At 37.3% G+C, this 19,034-nt stretch overlaps 1 protein-coding gene across 13 annotated transcripts in view; it reads left to right on the top strand.

The window, feature by feature from the left end:
* DDX59 (DEAD-box helicase 59) overlaps nt 1-19,024 on the top strand; it is a 39,901-nt gene extending 20,877 nt beyond the window's left edge. For 11 of the 13 annotated variants that reach the window (XM_027817563.3, XM_043520768.1, XM_027817567.3 and 8 more), the window contains 6 exons: nt 3,026-3,115; nt 3,779-4,030; nt 4,701-4,853; nt 5,570-5,698; nt 7,284-7,491; nt 9,053-9,817. In XM_027817563.3, the coding sequence (XP_027673364.3) occupies nt 3,026-3,115; nt 3,779-4,030; nt 4,701-4,853; nt 5,570-5,698; nt 7,284-7,491; nt 9,053-9,288 (1,068 nt within the window). In that variant the 3' untranslated portion in view covers nt 9,289-9,817. Of the gene's footprint in view, nt 1-3,025; nt 3,116-3,778; nt 4,031-4,700; nt 4,854-5,569; nt 5,699-7,283; nt 7,634-9,052; nt 9,818-18,914 lie in introns of those variants that run through there. The other 2 variants (XM_043520776.1, XM_043520775.1) reach the window with 2 other exon arrangements.
* Nucleotides 19,025-19,034: the final 10 nt, after the last annotated feature.

Below are 19,034 nucleotides of genomic sequence, written 5' to 3'. Positions count from 1 at the left end.
ATTAAAAAAATAATCACAATTAATCACAATGTTAATAGAATACCAATTGAAATGTATTAAATATTTTTGTATGTTTTTCTACATTTTCAAATATATTGATTTCTTTTACAACACAGAATACAAAGTGTACAGTGCTCATTTTATATTATTATTTTAATTACAAATATTTGTACTGCAAAAGTGATAAAATAGTATTTTTCAGTTCACCTCATACAAGTACTGTAGTCCAATCTTTATTATGAAAGTGTAATTTACAAATTTAGATTTTTTTGTTACATAACTGCACTCAAAAACAAAACAATGTAAAACGTTAGCGCCTATAAGTCCACTCAGTCCTACTTCTTGTTCAGCCAGTTGCTAAGACAAACAGGTTTGTTTACATTTACAGGAGATACTGCTGACTTATTTACAATGTCACCTGAAAGTGAGAACAGGCACTTTTATAGCTGGCATTCCAAGGCATTTACTTGCCAGATATGCTAAACATTCATATGTCCCTTCATGCTTCCGCCACCATTCCAGAGGACATGCGTCCATGCTGATGATGCTCGTTAAAAAAAATGCATTAATTAAATTTGTGACTGAACTCCTTGGGGGAGAATTGTATGTCTCCTGTTCTGTTTTACCCACATTCTGCCATATATTTCATGTTATAGCAGTCTCGGATGATGACCCAGCACATGTTCATTTTAAGAACACACTCACAGCAGAGTTGACAAAATGCAAAGAAGGTATCAATGTGAGATTTCTAAGGATAGATACAGCACTCGACCCAAGGTTTAAGAATCTGAAGTGCCTTCCAAAATCTGAGAGGGACGAGGTGTGGAGAATGCTTTCAGATGTCTTAAAAGAGCAACACTCCGATGCAGAAACTACAGAACCCAAACTACCAAAAAAAGAAAATCAGCCTTCTGCTGGTGGCATCTAACTCAGATGATGAAAATGAACATGCATCAGTCCGCTCTGCTTTGGATTGTTGAAGGGTTAAAATTCATTGCTGATGTAATAACCTGGTATATGGATTTATGTACAGGCCCAAAGTCCAGAGTTTGGTCAAGAGGTCAGAGGCCTAGCAAATAGTGATTAGCTAAGAGAAAGCAGAATAACCAAAGATAACCTTGCTTTTGCTAGATATGCCTGGTCAGCAGAACACCAGATGTTGGGGGCAATAATTGTGTCTTATTTAAAGTTGCAAATAGAATCTGTTAGTCTCTAAGGTGCCACAAGTACTCCTTTTCTTTTTGTAAATAGAACAAAGAAGCCCTGTCTCTGTTGTGTTAGTTTCTTCTGTAGGGAGATGTTCGTCCCACACATCCAACCTTGAGTTTATGAAAGGTTCAAGCATGTCAGTATAAGATATGGCCTCCTCCCTTTCCCAGGGATCAATGCCTGTCTTAAAACACAAATGAACAACTTGAAAGACAATCTTTATTGCCATATACTTTCACTGTTTCTTTGCTTTTACACCTAGATATGTATCTGTTGGACAATCAAAGGAGCTACTTCATTCCTATGGACCCCAAAGCAGAATTCAACATATATATTTTTTACTAATATATTAAAGTACTAATTAAATGTTAAATGTTAATTTGTTAACTTGAGACCATGGGCGGAGACATTATGTAACCTTGACTATTGGCTACTGTGCTATCATGTCTTGCAGCTAAACTTATCCGGGGGTGTGGGACTGCCTACCCCGTCACTTTCCCCTGCCCATGAAAGTCCATATATTCCATTGTAATCAATTGATTGACAGTGTCTCTGAGCCTAATAAGTGAGGTGACACTCCCGTCAGCACTATACGTAATAAACTCCTGTTCTTGATCTCTACACAATATGGATTTATGTCCTTCAGTCGTTATCAAGCAGAACCCATCATCAGCATGAATGCATGTCTTCTGGAATGGTGGTTGAAGCATGAAGGGACATACGAATCTTTAGCACATCTGGCACGTAAATATCTTGTGATTCCAGCTACAACAGTGCCATGCGAACACCTGTTCTGACTTTCACGTGACATTGTAAACAAGATGTGGGCAGCGTTATCTCCTGCAAATTGTAACCAAACTTGTTTGCCTGAGTGATTGGCAGAAGTAGGTCTGAGTGGACTTGTAGGTTCTATAGTTTTACATTGTTTTATTTTTTAATACAGTTATTTTTTGTACATAATTCTACATTTGAAAGTTCAACTTTCATTATAAAGAGATTGTACTACAGTACTTGTATTAAGTGAATTGAAATATACTATTTCTTTTTTACAGTGCAAATATTTGTAATCAAAAATAAATATAAAGTGAGCACTGTACACTTTGTATTCTGTGTTGTAATTGAAATGAATATATTTGAAAATGTAGAAAACATCCAAATATATTTAAATAAAAGGTATTCTATTATTGTTTAACAGTATGAGTAATTACGATTAATTTTTTTAATTGTTTGACAGCCCTAATAGTAATATAAATTTCTTTACAGATATGAAACATTTATATGTATCCTTCTGAATTTTACATATAAAGAATAAGATTTCAAAATGATTTCTCGTCTTTATATGTTAGCTGCTTTCAAAGGGTATAATTTGCCACTTAAGTGAGGAATTATAATTTACAACAGGAAACACTTCAGTTCCTTGACTTTAGGATTTAGATTTTTGTGGCACGGAACACACTGCAGGCATTCATAAATTCCAGGTATCATCTTCAGAGGGCTAATTATTTCATTTGTTTTCAGTTACACACAACTTTGGAGAATCATGTACAGGAATGTCAAGTCTCTTTGCATTTGAACTTGAATAATTACATAAATACAGATAATTAGTACCAATGTGCTGTAACTGTAACGTACCCTTGATAGTCACCCACCTTTTTCTGTCCCTACTAAAAACAAAAACAGAAAGCTTGCATTTTTGTCGTCCAATGCTTGCAAGTGCTAATGTCAAACATATTATTTTTCAAGGACTGCATACAATTTTCATATAGCTTTAACTCATATTAGCTTGCTTTTCTAATGTTTTGCTTTCTTCTGATAGGTTATAATAGCAACACCCGGAAGACTATTAGATATTTTAAAACAAAGCTCTGTTCAGCTCCATGGTATTAAAATCGTAGTTGTGGATGAAGTAAGTTCATATAAAGTTAAATACTGTAATGAGAAACAAGTGTTATCAAAATACAGTGATAATGGCCACTGTTAGAGCTCTCATATTTCTGACTGTTAAATAAAAAGTGGCTGCCTAATCAAGCAAAGCACTTACGCAAGTCCTTAACTTTAAGTTTGTGTGTAGTCCCACTGACTTCCTCGGAATTTAGCATATGCTTTAAAGTTAAGCACGTGGTTGAATGCTTTGCTGGATTAGGGCCATAGTGTCTAATAAATGGTTTAACTGGAGTCCCAGGCGAGGTGGTTGATTGTCAACTAAACACAATGTTTATTAAAATATAGTTTATACTTCTCAGGGTTAAAAAGTGAATTTAGTATTATGTAAAAGATGCTTGAGTGGCTGTAGTCATGTCAGTTTACATAACTGATAGGAGCGCAAGCTCCGCCACAGCGCCCCACGAGTGTCAACAGAAGAAGTGTGTCTATCCCTCTTCATAGCTTTTCTTCTGACTGCTCAAATCAGAACTGATTTTAATGTGGTGACAGTGTCGCTACACTAGTGTTGATTATGTCAATTAAAGAATAGTGCATGATCGTCAGAGCTTCCCTGTGTCTTTTTGTATACTATACTTAAAATTATTAGGAAAAACTCATACTGTCTTAAATTAATATTTTCATTTAGGCTGATACCATGTTAAAGATGGGCTTCCAGCAACAAGTGCTGGATATTTTGGAAAACACCTCCAGTGATCGTCAGACCATATTGGTTTCAGCCACAATACCAGTTGGCATTGAGCAGCTGGCAAATCAACTTCTGCAGAATCCTGTGAGAATAACCATTGGAGAAAAGAATCTGCCATGTTCCAATGTTCGCCAGATTATCTTGTGGGTAGAAGAACCATCTAAAAAGAAAAAACTATTTGAAATATTAAATGTTAGTATAGTGTTTTATTTAGCAAATTATTTCTATGCTTGTAGTGAATAAAGTTTAATTAATTTAGTTTAATTTAGCTCTTGCCTATCTAGTGCAAATGTGTGTGAGGCAAACAAGAGCAGTAATGGACAGTACGTTATCTGCCCCACCACGTTCAAGAATGTCTCCCTGGGGGTTCCCTGATAAAACAAAAAGACGTGAGGGCCTTAATCCTCACAATAATTCTAGGTTTATTTTATGAGCATTCTGAAGTAATCTTAGCTGCAGTTATGTAAGAGATTAATATGTGCATTTAAGTGAAACTCAGATCTATTTCACATTTTAAAAACTCACCATTTTTGTATTTAAAACACATCTTCAAAAAGATTATTTTTGAAGTTGTTTCAAGGCAAATTAGGGACCTGATTTTACAAACCCTTATGCATGTGTTTAATTTGACTCATAAGTAACATTACACACGTGTGCAAGTATTTTCAGGATTAGGGCTTAAATCTTGTCCTTTTTTTATTAGGCGTTGGAGGATTTTTAAAAAAAATAAATATGCTTGTTTCAATCTAATGTATAAAATCTACTGAAGAGAAAATGAGCAATTGTAAATAAATAGCTGTGGTTGACCAGAAATAAACTCTGCTGATACAGTAGGTTTTACACAACTATTTTAATTTTACAGGATAAGAAACTCTTCAAACCTCCAGTATTGGTATTTGTGGACTGCAAGCTTGGAGCAGATCTTCTGAGTGATGCTGTTCATAAAATCACAGGATTACAATGCATATCGATGCATTCTGATAAATCACAAACTGAAAGAACAAATATATTGCAGGTTTGTACTTCCTAAAATAGAGATCTCTACGTCACTATGAAACATTCCATCTTATTTTTAAAAAGATAATTTAGTTTTAATGAGTTAGTAAAGTAGGCATCTTGTCGTTGTCTGTCACTTATGTAAAAGCTGACTAATGCAATTCCAGAGACCACTGGATTTAATGTTTGTTTTTAAACTCCAGGCATAATTTTTATTCTTCAGAATATTGTTCTTTGGGGTGAAGGAAATGCATAGTGAAAGTACTTACATCTGTCTTGTATTACTGAGTTTTCACAATGAATGCTAGAGTTTATGGAAAACTGAAGTGAGAGCACAGATTGTATTTCTACTGATACTTCAAGAAAGTGGCTATTTTAAATACTCTAGATTACTCTATTATTATTATTTATTTTAAATGGGAATTGACTTAAACATTAGTTAGTCTGTGACTGGTTTTGTGCCTTGCTGAATTGGTGTTTTGTATCATTTTAAGCAGGACTCATTGAATCACAAAATTTTATTTCTGTGTGTGCTACATAAATCAAGAGTACAGTAGGGCACTATTTTTCTTCTTTTTTCAGCAGCAGAATAGTCTGTTGTGCAAATTATGACACTGCCCTTTATTTGAACCAACAGTATCTTGCCCTTTTACAGCAGGTCTCAAAAGGGGAATTGCAAGGAAATAAAGCATACATAAAAAGTAATTATAATTTATTTTGTTTCCCACCCTTCAGGGATTATTTCAGGAAAAATATGAAGTCGTAGTAAGCACTGGAGTCCTTGGGCGAGGACTTGACCTTGTCAATGTCAAACTGGTAGTAAATTTTGATATGCCCTCAAGCATGGACGAATACGTACATCAGGTAAAGAGATACGTGTATCTTAAACATACATGAGATACTTGCTAAAACATTGTTGGAAAAATAAAACAAGACCATGCATGATCTGAATTGAAAGATGCACGCATAGGGATGGACGTACCCCCGGAAAAGTTCCCTTTAGGAGGGCAGGAAGAAGGGAATCCTGAAGAATCTCTCCTCCATCCTATGCAAGAAACACCAAACCTTCAGTCTGAATTAATGGAGGAACACTATAAAAAATAATGCCTCTATTTGCCAATGGTGTTTATGTAGCTCTCCCTCTCCACCTCAATGTGAAGGAGTATCTCAGTTCCTATACCTTTTTAAAGCATATGTGTATACTAAACATTATTACTTCTCCTTTCATTTTTTGTTGGAAAAAACTGAAATGTCAATGAAATAATGAATGGGAACTCTGCTTACCCATATAGCAATATTTGATGTTTTGCTTAGTTCCAACCTATTAGACCTCACTACTTTTGTGAAACAATTACGAGCTAGTAGAGCATTCAGAGTACTGACTTGCCCATGACAATACTATATATTAGGGCTGTCGATTAATTGCAGTTACCTCATGTGATTAACTCAAAAAAATTAATCGCGATTAAAAAATTGTGATCAATCGCACTGTTAAACAATAGAATACCAACTTATTCAATATTTTTGATTTTTCTACATTTTCAAATTTATCTATTTCAATTACAACACAGAATACAAAGTGTACAGTGCTCAATTTATATTATTTTTTATTACAAATATTTGCACTGCAAAAATGATAAATCGTATTTTTCAATTCACCTCATACAAGGACTGTAGTGCAATCTCTTTGTCATGAAAGTGCAACTTACAAATGTAGGTTTTTTTTTTTACATAACTGCACTCAAAAACAAAACAATGTAAAACTTTAGAGCCTACGATACCATGCTACATTGCCATGCAAATGCCTGTCTCGCTTTCAGGTGACATTGTAAACAAGAAGCGGGCAGCATTATCTTCTGCAAATGTAAACAAACTTGTTTGAGCAATTGTCTGAACAAGAAGTAGGACTGATTGGACTTGTGGGCTCTAAAGTTTTACATAGTTTTATTTTTGAATGCAGGTTTTTTGTACATAATTCTACATTTGTAAGTTCAACTTTCATGGCAGAGATTGGACTACACTACTTGTATTAGGTGAGTTGAAAAATACTATTTGTTTTGTTTTTTACAGTGCAAATATTTGTAATCAAAAATAAAGTGAGCACTCTAAACATTGTATTCTGTTGTTATTGAAATCAATATATTTGAAAATGTAGAAAATGTCCAAAAATAGTTAAATAAATGGTATTCTATTGTTTAACAGCGCAATTAATGATGCAATTAATTGTGATTATTTTTTTCATCACGCATTCATCACGATTAATTTTTTTAATCGCTTGACAGTCCTACTATATATCCAGTTTCATGTAAGAACACCCAATATACAGTATTGCTGCAACAAAAATAGATTTTTAAACTATCACACAATGGAGTTTAAGCAGTCTTCTTTTATTCTGAAGGGAGATAGATTACTAATGCTAATTTAAAATAAACTTTGTTTTCATTTGCAGGTTGGAAGAGCAGGAAGGCTGGGTCACAGTGGAACTGCAATTACTTTTATCAATAACAACAGCAAGAAGCTTTTTTGGGATGTTGTAAAGAGAGTAAAACCAACAGGCACGATTCTTCCTCCACAGTTGCTAAACTCCCCTTATCTTCATGACCAAAAGAGAAAAGAACAACAGAAAGTTAAACAATCACAGAACAGTCTTGTAACAGGTGATAATCTTATGGACATTATTAGGAAACATGACAAAAGTAATTCTCAGAAGTGATTAATGATATTATATTTATAAATGTGTAAATATTATGAAAGCACTGTATTTCAGTAACAATTAAACATGAATTTATATCATTGGTATAAGATCGTTCAAAGTTATTTTTTAAAACGTGTAACCTTTTTTCTGGAGAAGTCCTGAGTCTGATTTTCATCTCCATCCCCAAATAGTGCCTGATCTAAAAGGACATTCCAAATTTAAAAACTGCACTTCAGTCTAAAAGTACAGTAACGTCTAAAAGCATTTTTTCAGTTTGTTTACTTTGTGTAGGTGACATCTTCTTATATAGTTATTTTCACTGTTCTTTCCTTGTTTTTTCTGTGGGGTTTTTGCACCGCAGTGGAGGAGAGAGGAATATTTTTAAAACAGAAAAATTTGATTGTAAAACTAATTGGCATGGACATGTTTACTATCTGCAAATATTTTTAACTCTTGTTAAATTAACAATGTTTAAGTTAAGAATGTCCCTTTAACCCTCAAATCAATATCTAATTATCCTCAATACTGGGCACCCCCACAATTTTCATTTATGGGTCACAATGGATTATTAAAAATGATTGGTTTCTTCTTGCCATCACATGTCTGAAACCATTAAAAAAAAAAAATCCTGCTCCAGTACTCTACAACATAAAGAAGATTTTTTTCCCGGTTGTCATTTGGGCTAGCAAGGACTGTGGTTTCTTCAACTTCATATTAGAGAAATGAGAAAAATTAGATCTAGTAATTAAAACATGAAATTGTGATCTCATTCTGTTAATGGGGCATGATTGGGCTGTTAGGGTGGAATGTTATACTATAAAAAAAAAATAGGGCTGTCAATGTACTGACGTGATTAACTCAAAAAAATTAATTGCAGTTTTAATTGCACTGTTAAACAATAGAATACCAATTGAAATTTATTTAATATTTTGGATGTTTTTCTACACTTTCACATCTATTGTATTCTGTGTTGTAATTGAAATCAAAGTGTATAGTATTTTTTATTACAAATATTTGCGCTGTAAAAATGATAAAAGAAATAGTAGTTTTCAGTTCACCTCATACAAGTACTATAGTGCACTCTTTTTTGTGAAATTGCAATTTAAACAAATGTAGATTTTTTTGTTACATATCTGTACTCAAAAACAAAACAATGTAAAACTTCAGAGCCTACAAGTCCACTCAGTCCTACTTGTTCAGCCAATTGCTAAGACAAACAAGTTTGTTTACATTTACAGGAGATAATGCTGCCCTCTTCTTATTAACAATGTCACCAGAAAGTGAGAACAGGCATTTGCATGGCACTTTTGTAGCAAGCATTGCAATGTATTTACATGCCAGACATGGTAAACATTCATATGCCTCTTCATGCTTCGAGCATTCCAGAGGACATGCTTCCATGCTGATGATACTAGTTAAAAAAAATATGTTAATTAAGTTTGTGACTGAACTCCCTGGGGGAGAATTGTATGTCCCCTGCTCTGTTTTATCCACATTCTGCCATATGTTTCATGTTATAGCAGTCTTGGATGAAGACCCAGCACATGTTCATTTTAAGAACACTTCCACTGCAGATCTGACAAAACGCAAAGAAGGTACCAATGTGAGATTTCTAAAGATAGCTACAGCACTCGACCCAAGGTTTAAGTATCTGAAGTGCCTTCCAAAATCTGAGAGGGACGGGGTGTGGAGCATGCTTTCAGAAGTCTTAAAAGAGCAACACTCAGATGCAGAAACTACCGAACCTCAACCACCATAAAAGAAAACCTTCTGCTGGTAGCATCTAACTCAGAGGATGAAAATGAACATGCGTTGGTCCACACTGCTTTGGATTGTTATCGAGCAGAACCAGTCATCAGCATGGACATATGTCCCCTGGAATGGTGGTTGAAGCATGAAGGGACATATGAATCTTTAGCGCATCTGGCACGTAAATATCTTGTGACGCAAGCTACAATAGTGTCCGGAGAATGCCTGTTCTCACTTCCAGGTGACATTGTAAACAAGAAGTGGGAGGCATTTTCTCCTGCAAATGTAAACCAACTTGTTTGTCTGAGTGATTGGCTGAACAAGAAGTAGGACTGAGTGGACTTGCAGGCTCTTAAGTTTTACATTGTTTTATTTTTGAATGCATTTTTTTGTACATAATTCTACATTTGTAAGTTTAACGTTCATGATAAAGAGATTGCATTACAGTACTTGTATTAGTTTAATTGAAAAATACTATATGTTTTGGTTTTTTACAGTGCAAATACTTGTAATCAAAAATAAATACAAAGTGTACACTGCTCACTTTATATTCTGTTTTGTAATTGAAATCAATATATTTGGAAATGTAGAAGACATCCAAAAATATTTAAATAAATGGTATTCTATTATTATTTAACAGTGCGATTAATCCCAATCAGTTTTTTTTAAATGCTTGACAGCCCTAAAAAAACCCCAACAGAATCAGATAGATCATGCAGGGAAGCAGTTTTCAAATGCTCTTGACCTCAACAGGATTGTATCTGGTTCTCTAGGCTCTGATCCTGCAATCTCTTAAAGAAATGCTTACATTTAAGCACAGTAGTCTCATTGGGCCAGATCCTTAATTTGTTTAAATTTTTGTAGTTGCATTAAAGCAATGGAGTTTGACAATTTACATCAGCTGGGGATGTGGCCCATTGACTTCAAGAGCACTACACATGAACTTAAATTTAGCGTGTGCATAACTGTTGCCGGCTTGTAGTCCTGTATACTAAAACTATTGCAAGAGATTCTGTCAACAAAGCTTTTTAATTCCCTTCAATAAAAATTAATATTTTAAATTTATTTTGTGTATATTGCCCAAACCCTGCAGTGTCTTTTAAAAACCAAGTTCATTACAGAATAAAGTACCATCTTCCCATCATTAATGAAACTTCAGGAGAGAACAGTCCATTTTTATCCATCCTATTTTAAAAAAACACAACTCTTATCCTACTGAGGCATTTTTTCTGAGCGAGTCAGACTACAGAATGAATGCTGAATAAGTACAGGAAAATTGAAGTCTTATGTAAACTTGTATAGGCATGTGGATGGGTGTGGAATTATACAGTACATGAAAACAGAGGTTTATGGAAACATGCCTTTTTCCTCTGGAAAGACAACACATATTTGCTATGTAGGCAGATCTTTATTTAGTGTCTGCATTCATACTAAAGTAACCCGCTGGTTGAAGATAGCTCAAAAGTAAGTTGTTTTGTGTTAGATATATATATATATATATATATATATATCTTTTGGTGTATAAAAATGCATCCTTTGCAAGCGTCTGGACACATGTAAAAACACAATTAAAACTAATGTTGATAAAAGCAAAAAAACAAACATAAAACCTATTCCACACCGACCACAGCTCACTCCATGTCATCCCAGCAGCCCAAGAGTGGAATAAACAGAGCTTTGTACTATACCCTAAATCTCAAAAGATTGGCTTTTTCAGACCTATCCTGGAAACAATTTAGATACAGCCTTCCCTCCAGGCCACTGCAATTCAAATCTAAGATCTGTTAGCAGAAAGTGCACCCACTTATCTCAACTGAGATGATAATTTCTGAGATCACTCTCTCCCTCTTTATCAGCAGCTACATTATATAGTGCTTTATTGAGAACACAGCACCTTTAAATTGCAGCTGGAGACTAATTGGAAGCCATTGCAATCTCTGGTGATAAGGTGACACATGTTCCATGTCCATCCTAATGCACTATCTAAAACTTCCGGATGGTCTTCAAGGAAATCTCAGACAATAATCCAATATGGAATTCACAAAGGCATGGGTTCCTTTTTATGTGGTATGCAAAAAAACAGAGGAACATGTCTTCCCCAATCCTGCATCCCCTGAAATACTGTAAAGAACCCTTTCTTAGTGGACCTCTAAAACTGGAGTTATGGAGTGGCATAATGGAGGTAAGGGGTTATTGTCCACATGTTTCACCAGCTGGCCACCTTGACCTGCTATAGATGTTGCTCCCAGGCACTGCTACTGTGCTATTTATTCCTACTTATATATCAGTAGTTCTCTAATTTATAGTATGAACCGCTTCTTAGCAGTTGTCTTGCAGACACCTACCCTTCCATTCATAACATAACATCCCTGTGGCAACAAGAGCATCATTAGGAAATTATGTAGTTTTAGCTCTCTTTAGTGCATTAAATGTTTTGTCCTTTTTGAAGAAAGTTGTCATTCTCTGTTTGTGCTCTATTTCATCTCCCCCCACTAATCTATTCCATTTGTCTCATTTCAAAGAAAAACAGCTGTTATATGATCACCAGTGGTCCATGGGCCACAGTTTAGGAACTTCAGAAGGGGTGCCCTCTTCAGGTTAACAGCCAGAATACCAATACATTATCAATACTGCTTTTGTCTTGTATGAGGTTGTTTATATGAGGACATGCAGGAAAATTAATCCAAATTAACTAAACGTGTGAATTTGAAGTGGATTAGTGAAACCACATTAACCCCGTGTGAACATCCTCATTCAGAATTAAAGTGACCTTAATTCAATTCCAGAGTCAATTAAACTACACCAAATTAAGGGCACTAATTCTGAATAACAGAGAATGTTTAATTAACCCATTTCAAATTAACATCTTTAGTTAATTCAAATTAAGTTTCCTGGATGTTCTCATGTAGACAAGATTTGTGTGAATATGCATATGCAGTACTGGAAATGACACAGCACTGTCTGCACTTACCAGAATTTAACCCTTCCAAGTTTGAATGCTATGTTTACATTTTAAATTATTTTCCATTTGATCAGTGCCAAATACTAATATTTATGCTAAAATATTGTATTTAATATTTTATCCTGATTTGTACTATGTTCCAGATACTGCTTTGTTAACATAGTTTGATTAAGATTAGGAAAACAGTCATGTCTTGTTTTACTGTGCTGCTGCTTTTGAACTTTATCCTTCCTTTTGTCTCCCTCTGCTGGAATATTTTTACCTTGTCTCGTATTTTAGTTTGGCTGATGTACAATATTTCTGAATACCAGCTGTTCTGTTTTACCTGCCCTATAACAGAGCTGAATGCTTTAAGACCAACTGGAAAACTACTCAGAACATATAAGATTATGTAACTGATGAATATTCTGATAACCGAAACAGCTAGCAGTATTTTTCTAGTAAAGAACGTGGGTGGGATATTGTATTTGCATATAGCATGTATAGAAAACAGCTTTACTGTCCTGTTTTTAGGATTATTTTCTGTGGAAATTTTGTGGGAGAATAATTGGTAATTTTGCTCAATATGAAGCAATAACTAAATTAAAAAAAAACCTGGATTATAATGTTTTCTTAATGTAGAGAAAGAGTAGAGTAGTGGAAGGGTTATTAATTTTAATTGAGATAGATTATATGATTTGTTTTGTCCCCCAATTGTTGGCCAGACACCAGATCAGACATAAACAATTAGACAAGCACTGTACCGCATCTGGTGGCTTATCCTAAAGCCAAGTCTTAAACGAAGATCCTTGTGGTCTGAAGGAAGCAGCTCTATTTATCTGAGCCAAAAGAAATCTTTGGACAATTGATTCAGTTTGAGCTGAACTAAGTTTGCTTCAGATGGAAGTTGCCTCTTCATCTCTTGTGGGATGTAACTGATATATGACAATGACTTTATATTGTCAAAATGATTTCACTGGAGCTCTCTGAAGAAAATGTTATGGAGTTGATCACACCTGGCAAAGGCATGTCAGTTTGAATTGTATGGCACTTAAGAAAAGGGAATTTGCAAACAATAAGAGGATTATTGATTAATAGGATTATTTCCCAGATATGGGAAAAAGCAAAAACAAACCACTGAGTTCATTTGGAAGGGAAGGATAGAATCTTTCAACAGAGAAGGTATCAGTTAAATTGGTACACTATATACTATACTAAATGTTAAGGCTATGACATTAACTCAGAAAGCCCTTCCTTTTGTGGATTAATATCTTGTCATCCATAATTTCAATGTATGGGTGTGTGTATATATTCAAAAAATATTTATTGCCTAACCATTTGTACATGCTCTGAATGCTCTTCACCACTAGTTTTAAGGTCTCTGCCATTTGCAGGTTGTTTTTTTTACACACATGGCTTTATGAATCACAGTGGGGTAACAGCACGGGCTTTCAGCAGCTAGTTATAAATGAATTATCAACTATCTTAATCAGCAACTCAACCTAGCAACTAGTAATAGATTGATTTATTATAGGATTTGTAGCACAGCGAGGTCCTGAGCACAGATCCGAAAGAGAAGGCTCTGGCCTTAGGGGGCCAGCTCAGAGAGGGTATTTGTGTATGGAGCAGCATGGAAGCAGGTGCTAACGTTTGTGTGAGTAGCTGAAAATGGTGCAGAGCAGGGGAGATGGGATAAGAGCCAAGAATGGCAGGTTTCAGAGTAGCAGCCATGTTAGTCTGTATTCGCAAAAAGAAAAGGAGTACTTGTGGCACCTTAGAGACTAACCAATTTATTTGAGCATAAGCTTTCATGAGCTACAGCTCACTTCATCGGATGCATTCAGTGGACAATACAGTGGGGAGATATATATACATAGAGAACATGAAACAATGGGTGTTACCATACACACTGTAACCAGAGTGATCAGGTAAGGTGAGCTATTACCAGCAGGAGAGCGGGGTGGGGGGGACCTTTTGTAGTGATAACCAAGGTGGGCCATTTCCAGCAGTTGACAAGAATGCCTGAGGAACAGTGGGGGGTGAGGGAGGGATAAACATGGGGAAATAGTTTTACTTTATGTAATGACCCATCCACTCCCAGTCTCTATTCCAGCCTAAATTAATTGTATCCAGTTTGCAAATTAATTCCAATTCAGCAGTCTCTCGTTGGAGTCTGTTTTTGAAGTTTTTTTGTTGAAGTATTGCCACTTTTAGGTCTGTAATCCAGTGACTTGAGAGATTGAAGTGTTCTCCGACTGGTTTTTGAATGTTATAATTCTTGATGTCTGATTTGTGTCCATAAAAGACACCCCCCCTCTCCCTTCCTTAGACATTCTTGTCAACTGCTGGAAACGGCCCACCTTGATTATCACTACAAAAGGGTCTCCCCCCCCCCCCCCCCCCCCCCCCCCAGCTGGTAATAGCTCACCTTAAGTGATCACTCTGGTTACAGAGCTGTAGCTCACGAAAGCTTATGCTTAAATAAATTTGTTAGTCTCTAAGGTGCCACAAGTCCTCCTTTTCTTTTTAAGACTGGCAGGGACACTTTCAGGTGGGGAGCTTTCTCCCAGCTTCCAAACGGCTCGTTAAAAAGAAAAGTGAGAACAAATATTCAAAGGAAATTCTTAGCAGTTGCTTGAGGGTGCCCTGCCTCTCTTGCTCCTAAACCTTGCACGGTGCGAAGGAGGGTTTCACCTGCTTTCCCACGGAAGGCCAATTGCTTCAGCGCGCAAGGTCATTTTGTCACAAAGCCCTTGGGAAGAGCAGGACATTCGGGCAGGGGGATTCCCTGGGGGCAGACTTTGGCGCGCTGGGGAGCCTCCCTCACTGGGGCCGGCAGCGATCTCCCCGCTCCCCGGAGCATGAGCGCCCAGGCCGCAGCAGGGAAGACCGTTCCCCAGACAACTGCTAGGGCCCGCCCCGGGCGTGGTGCGTATGACGCGACCAGGGCTGCAGCCAATCGCGGGCGGCGCGGCGCATTCGAACAGGGCGCTGGAGGGCGGTGGCCACTGGTGCGCTTGCCTGGGGGCAGGTAAGTGAGGCAGCTGTGGGGAGGCCGGGGGCGGGCTAGTCTCCCAGTGGAGGAGCCCTTCTCTCGTTCCCCCCGCGCATTAGCCCCCGGAGATGGGGTTTGGTACCCCGGGAGCTGTCCGCTCTCCCTCCCCAAGCCGGGGCCCTTCCCTAGTGGTGCGGGGGCTACGAGGGGGCTAGTGGAATAGACTCTTCCCCCTGTTGATTAGGGGAAGTACGGTCATTCGTGCCTGCTTTGAATGCCTCGGGGCCTTGCTAACGGCCCCCTGACGCACCCGGCCAGGTGCAGGGCAACGGCCTTGAGGTCCTAGTGGGGCCCTGTTTTGCCGAGCCCAGGGAGCCCGCGCTTAGTGCACAGACTACCCCGTTAGCCACCTGCAGCCGCAGCGTCTACAAGTGGCTGGAGTCAGCCCTGAGCTGCTGCCTGAGGGCTTGCCCTTCCAGGGAGCTCTGCCTTCTAAAAGAGGGCCCCAAACGGACCCACCTCAGATCTCGCGGTGCCTCGCAATGCAGTTGGATAATGGGTTACCTTCTCCGGAAAAACAGGAATGCATGAAAGTTGCTGTTCCGTGGGCGAGAGGCTGTTGACTCCATTGAGACAGCTGTGAAGGGAGAAAGGAATGGTTGCCTGGCCTTCCCAAGCCAAGCACGCTCAGCCAACAGAGTATTGCATCTGTTGCCAGTATTGGGATCTTTATTTTGTTAAAATTACATTTGGGGAAATATGGTAGTCTTGACATGTTATGACCAAACGTATCTTTACAAAATGAGTACTAGTACTGGGGATAGTTCATAGGCTTGCACCACTGCATTTGTGCAGGGTTGGGGATGCAGTTGAATTTGGGGCATAAAAGTGAAAGTTTGTGACTATACAAAAATTGTAACACGTTATCGTACAGGCTTTTTCTGAAGAGAATAGATTTGGTGGATATAGTAATAGCTCATTGATCTGTTTAAGCTTTAACCTAATTTTGAACACTTGAATTTTATATCTAAACAAATAGCTCAGTTACAAATGTATATTTTCTTTATTACTTATTTGTCAAAAATTCATAAAATGAAAGCAGCAATAAACTGAGAGATTAATCTTGCTGCAGAAGTAATATTCCTTAAGTAGTTACAAATTATATTGGAACAAGAAAGATCATGTATCTTCAATCTTAAGCATTTTTAAAGCCAAATCAAAATGAAATAAGGATAATTTAGAGACCATAGTAGTAAATGATCCAAAAGCATATAACATAAATCATTGCTCAAAGGGGACACTCTCAAATCTCTTTGTTGTGCAAACTCCAAATACTATAGAAGTAGTTTCTCACATCAAGCTGATGACTGGCTAATAGGTTTTGTTTTGGTATTTTACTCTCTTTGCAGCATCTGAGCTATGTAAACTTTGTCCTGTAATGAAAAGTGCAGAACTGGAGAGAGCAATTAACTATAGGAAGAAAATTAAGGTTTTTCTCTCTATCAAATTCAAAAACAAAAACCATAGTTAAAAAGGGATGGATTTTAAACTTTTAGTCTTAACTAACCCTGCTGTCATGTCAACCTTCCTCACTCTCTGTATACAGCCCATCCCCCCTCAAAGATATATTAGCAATATATTTAGATAGAATACAAAATACATGTTGATAAAATACTCTTTGGCCTGTGTTGCTATGTAAAATGTCTGCAATTTTCAAAGGGACCTAAGGGAGTTAGGCATCCAGCTCATATTGACTTTTAATGGCAGTTGGACACCTAAGGTGGTTGTGCCTCTTTGAAATTCCAGGTGATACATCTGGATGATTGAAGGCACTATATAATCAGATCACACCTAAAATGTTGCATAATCAGGAGTGACACACATCTGAGTGCGTCTGATCTGTCAAATCTATGTGGTAACTTAAATCATGGACCCCAACACTATAGTGCTTGAGTGCCTCCTGAGTCTTTTAAAAAATAGAAAAAACAAAAATTGTCTCCCTTTGCCATCCTAGGAGATTTAGCTTGATTAATTGAAGGCGTTTTTTTCCCCTTCTCTGTTGTGTATGTGTGTGGGACATAGGGAGGGGGAAATAAGCTATATAGATCTGCATTTGATTCTGAACATAGTGTAGTTACTAGTCATTCTTATTTTTTCTGGTTGTGAATTGCCACAAGTACTCCTTTTCTTTCAGTCTAGGTATAGTTCCTGTAAAAGATCTGCTTCCTACATTCACAGGCTTCCTCCTTTTGATTGATACTTAGTGCCAGTGGAATTTAGATGTGGGAAAACATCATGATAGCGGGAGAGGCAATTTCTTAGGTAGCTAGAGGTCATTCCATGGAGGACTTTGGATATCGGGAGAAGAGCCCTTGAATTGGATTTTCTTCAACTGGGAACTGGTGTAAAGAGTAGAGCAACAGGGTGACATGCTCATGGTGACCAGTGTTACTAAGTTGGAATACTGCATTTTGTACTATCTGGACCTTGTTTAGGATCTGTGTTTAATTTTTAGGATACATCTACACTACTCTAAGAGGTGTGATTGTAGCTCATGTAGTCGTACCCACAATAGCTTTAATCTAGCTAACACGGCTAGGAGCAGCAGTGAAGAAGTGGTGCCATTGGCTTCAGAATGGACTGTCTAAACCTGCCCAGAACCCTGGGTACCTACTTGTGTTCCTAGCCTGTGCTGAAGCCTGCATCACTGCATCTTCCCTACTATTTTTAGTGAACTAGCTAGATGAGTAGCTCTCAACCTTTCCAGATAACTGTACCACTTTCAGGCATCTGATTTGTTACACCTCACTTAAAACCTCCTTGCTTACAAAATCAGACATAAAAATACTAAGTGTCACAGCACATGATTACTGAAAAATTGCTTACTTTCTCCTTTTTACCATATAATTATAAAAAATCAATTGGACTATAAATATTTTACTTACTTTTCAGTGTATAGTATATAAGAGCAGAAGAATCAAGTCGTATGAAAGTTTAGTTTGTACTGACTTCGCTAGTGGTTTTTATGTCATCTGTTGTAAAACTAGGCAAATATCTAGATATGTTGATGTACACCCTGGAAGACCTCTGCGTACCCCCAAGTGTACACATACCCCTGGTTGAGAACCACTGAGCTAGATTAAAGCTGATACAGGTATGCCTACGTGAGCTTCAAATTATACCTCCGATTGTAGTGTAGACATTCTCTTAGACGTGAATTGCAAAAATCACAATTTGTCACAAATGTGTGACTCACTCCAGCCAAACCTGCATCCAATAGGGCAGGGGTTCTCAAACTGGGGGTTGGGACCCCTCAGGAGGTCATAAGGTTATTATGTGGGGGGTCGCGAGCTGTCAGCCTCCACCCCAAACCCTGCTTTGCCTTGAGCATTTATAATGGTGTTAAATATATAAAAAAGTGGTTTTAATTCATAAGGGGGGGTTGCACTCAGAGGCTTGCTATGTGAAAGGGGTCACCAGTATAAAAGTTTGCACCTCACCCTATTGCAATGATTCTCAATGTTGTGGCCAGTAGCATTTTAATCAAATGTGTATTTTGTGTGTGAGGTAGAAGGGGGGATATCATTTACTTTAAACATTAGACTGAATATATATTACCCAACAAAGGACTTGAATACATTGTAGTAAAAATAACTTGCATTCTTCAGGATAAAAATAAATGTTTACTTTACTTTTACAGATTCCATGTAAAAGCTGGATGGTGGCTCACTTGATTGTAGAGAAGATAAAATTAAAAATCAAGTTACTCTCAGGAAATGCTTGGGTGTATATTTTAAATCCTAAAATTAAAACGTGCTTG

The sequence above is a fragment of the Chelonia mydas genome, chromosome 8, assembly GCF_015237465.2.
Source record: "Chelonia mydas isolate rCheMyd1 chromosome 8, rCheMyd1.pri.v2, whole genome shotgun sequence".
NCBI lineage: Eukaryota > Metazoa > Chordata > Testudines > Cheloniidae > Chelonia > Chelonia mydas.
Note: the sequence above shows the minus strand (reverse complement) of the source record. Positions and strands in the feature narration are given on the sequence as shown.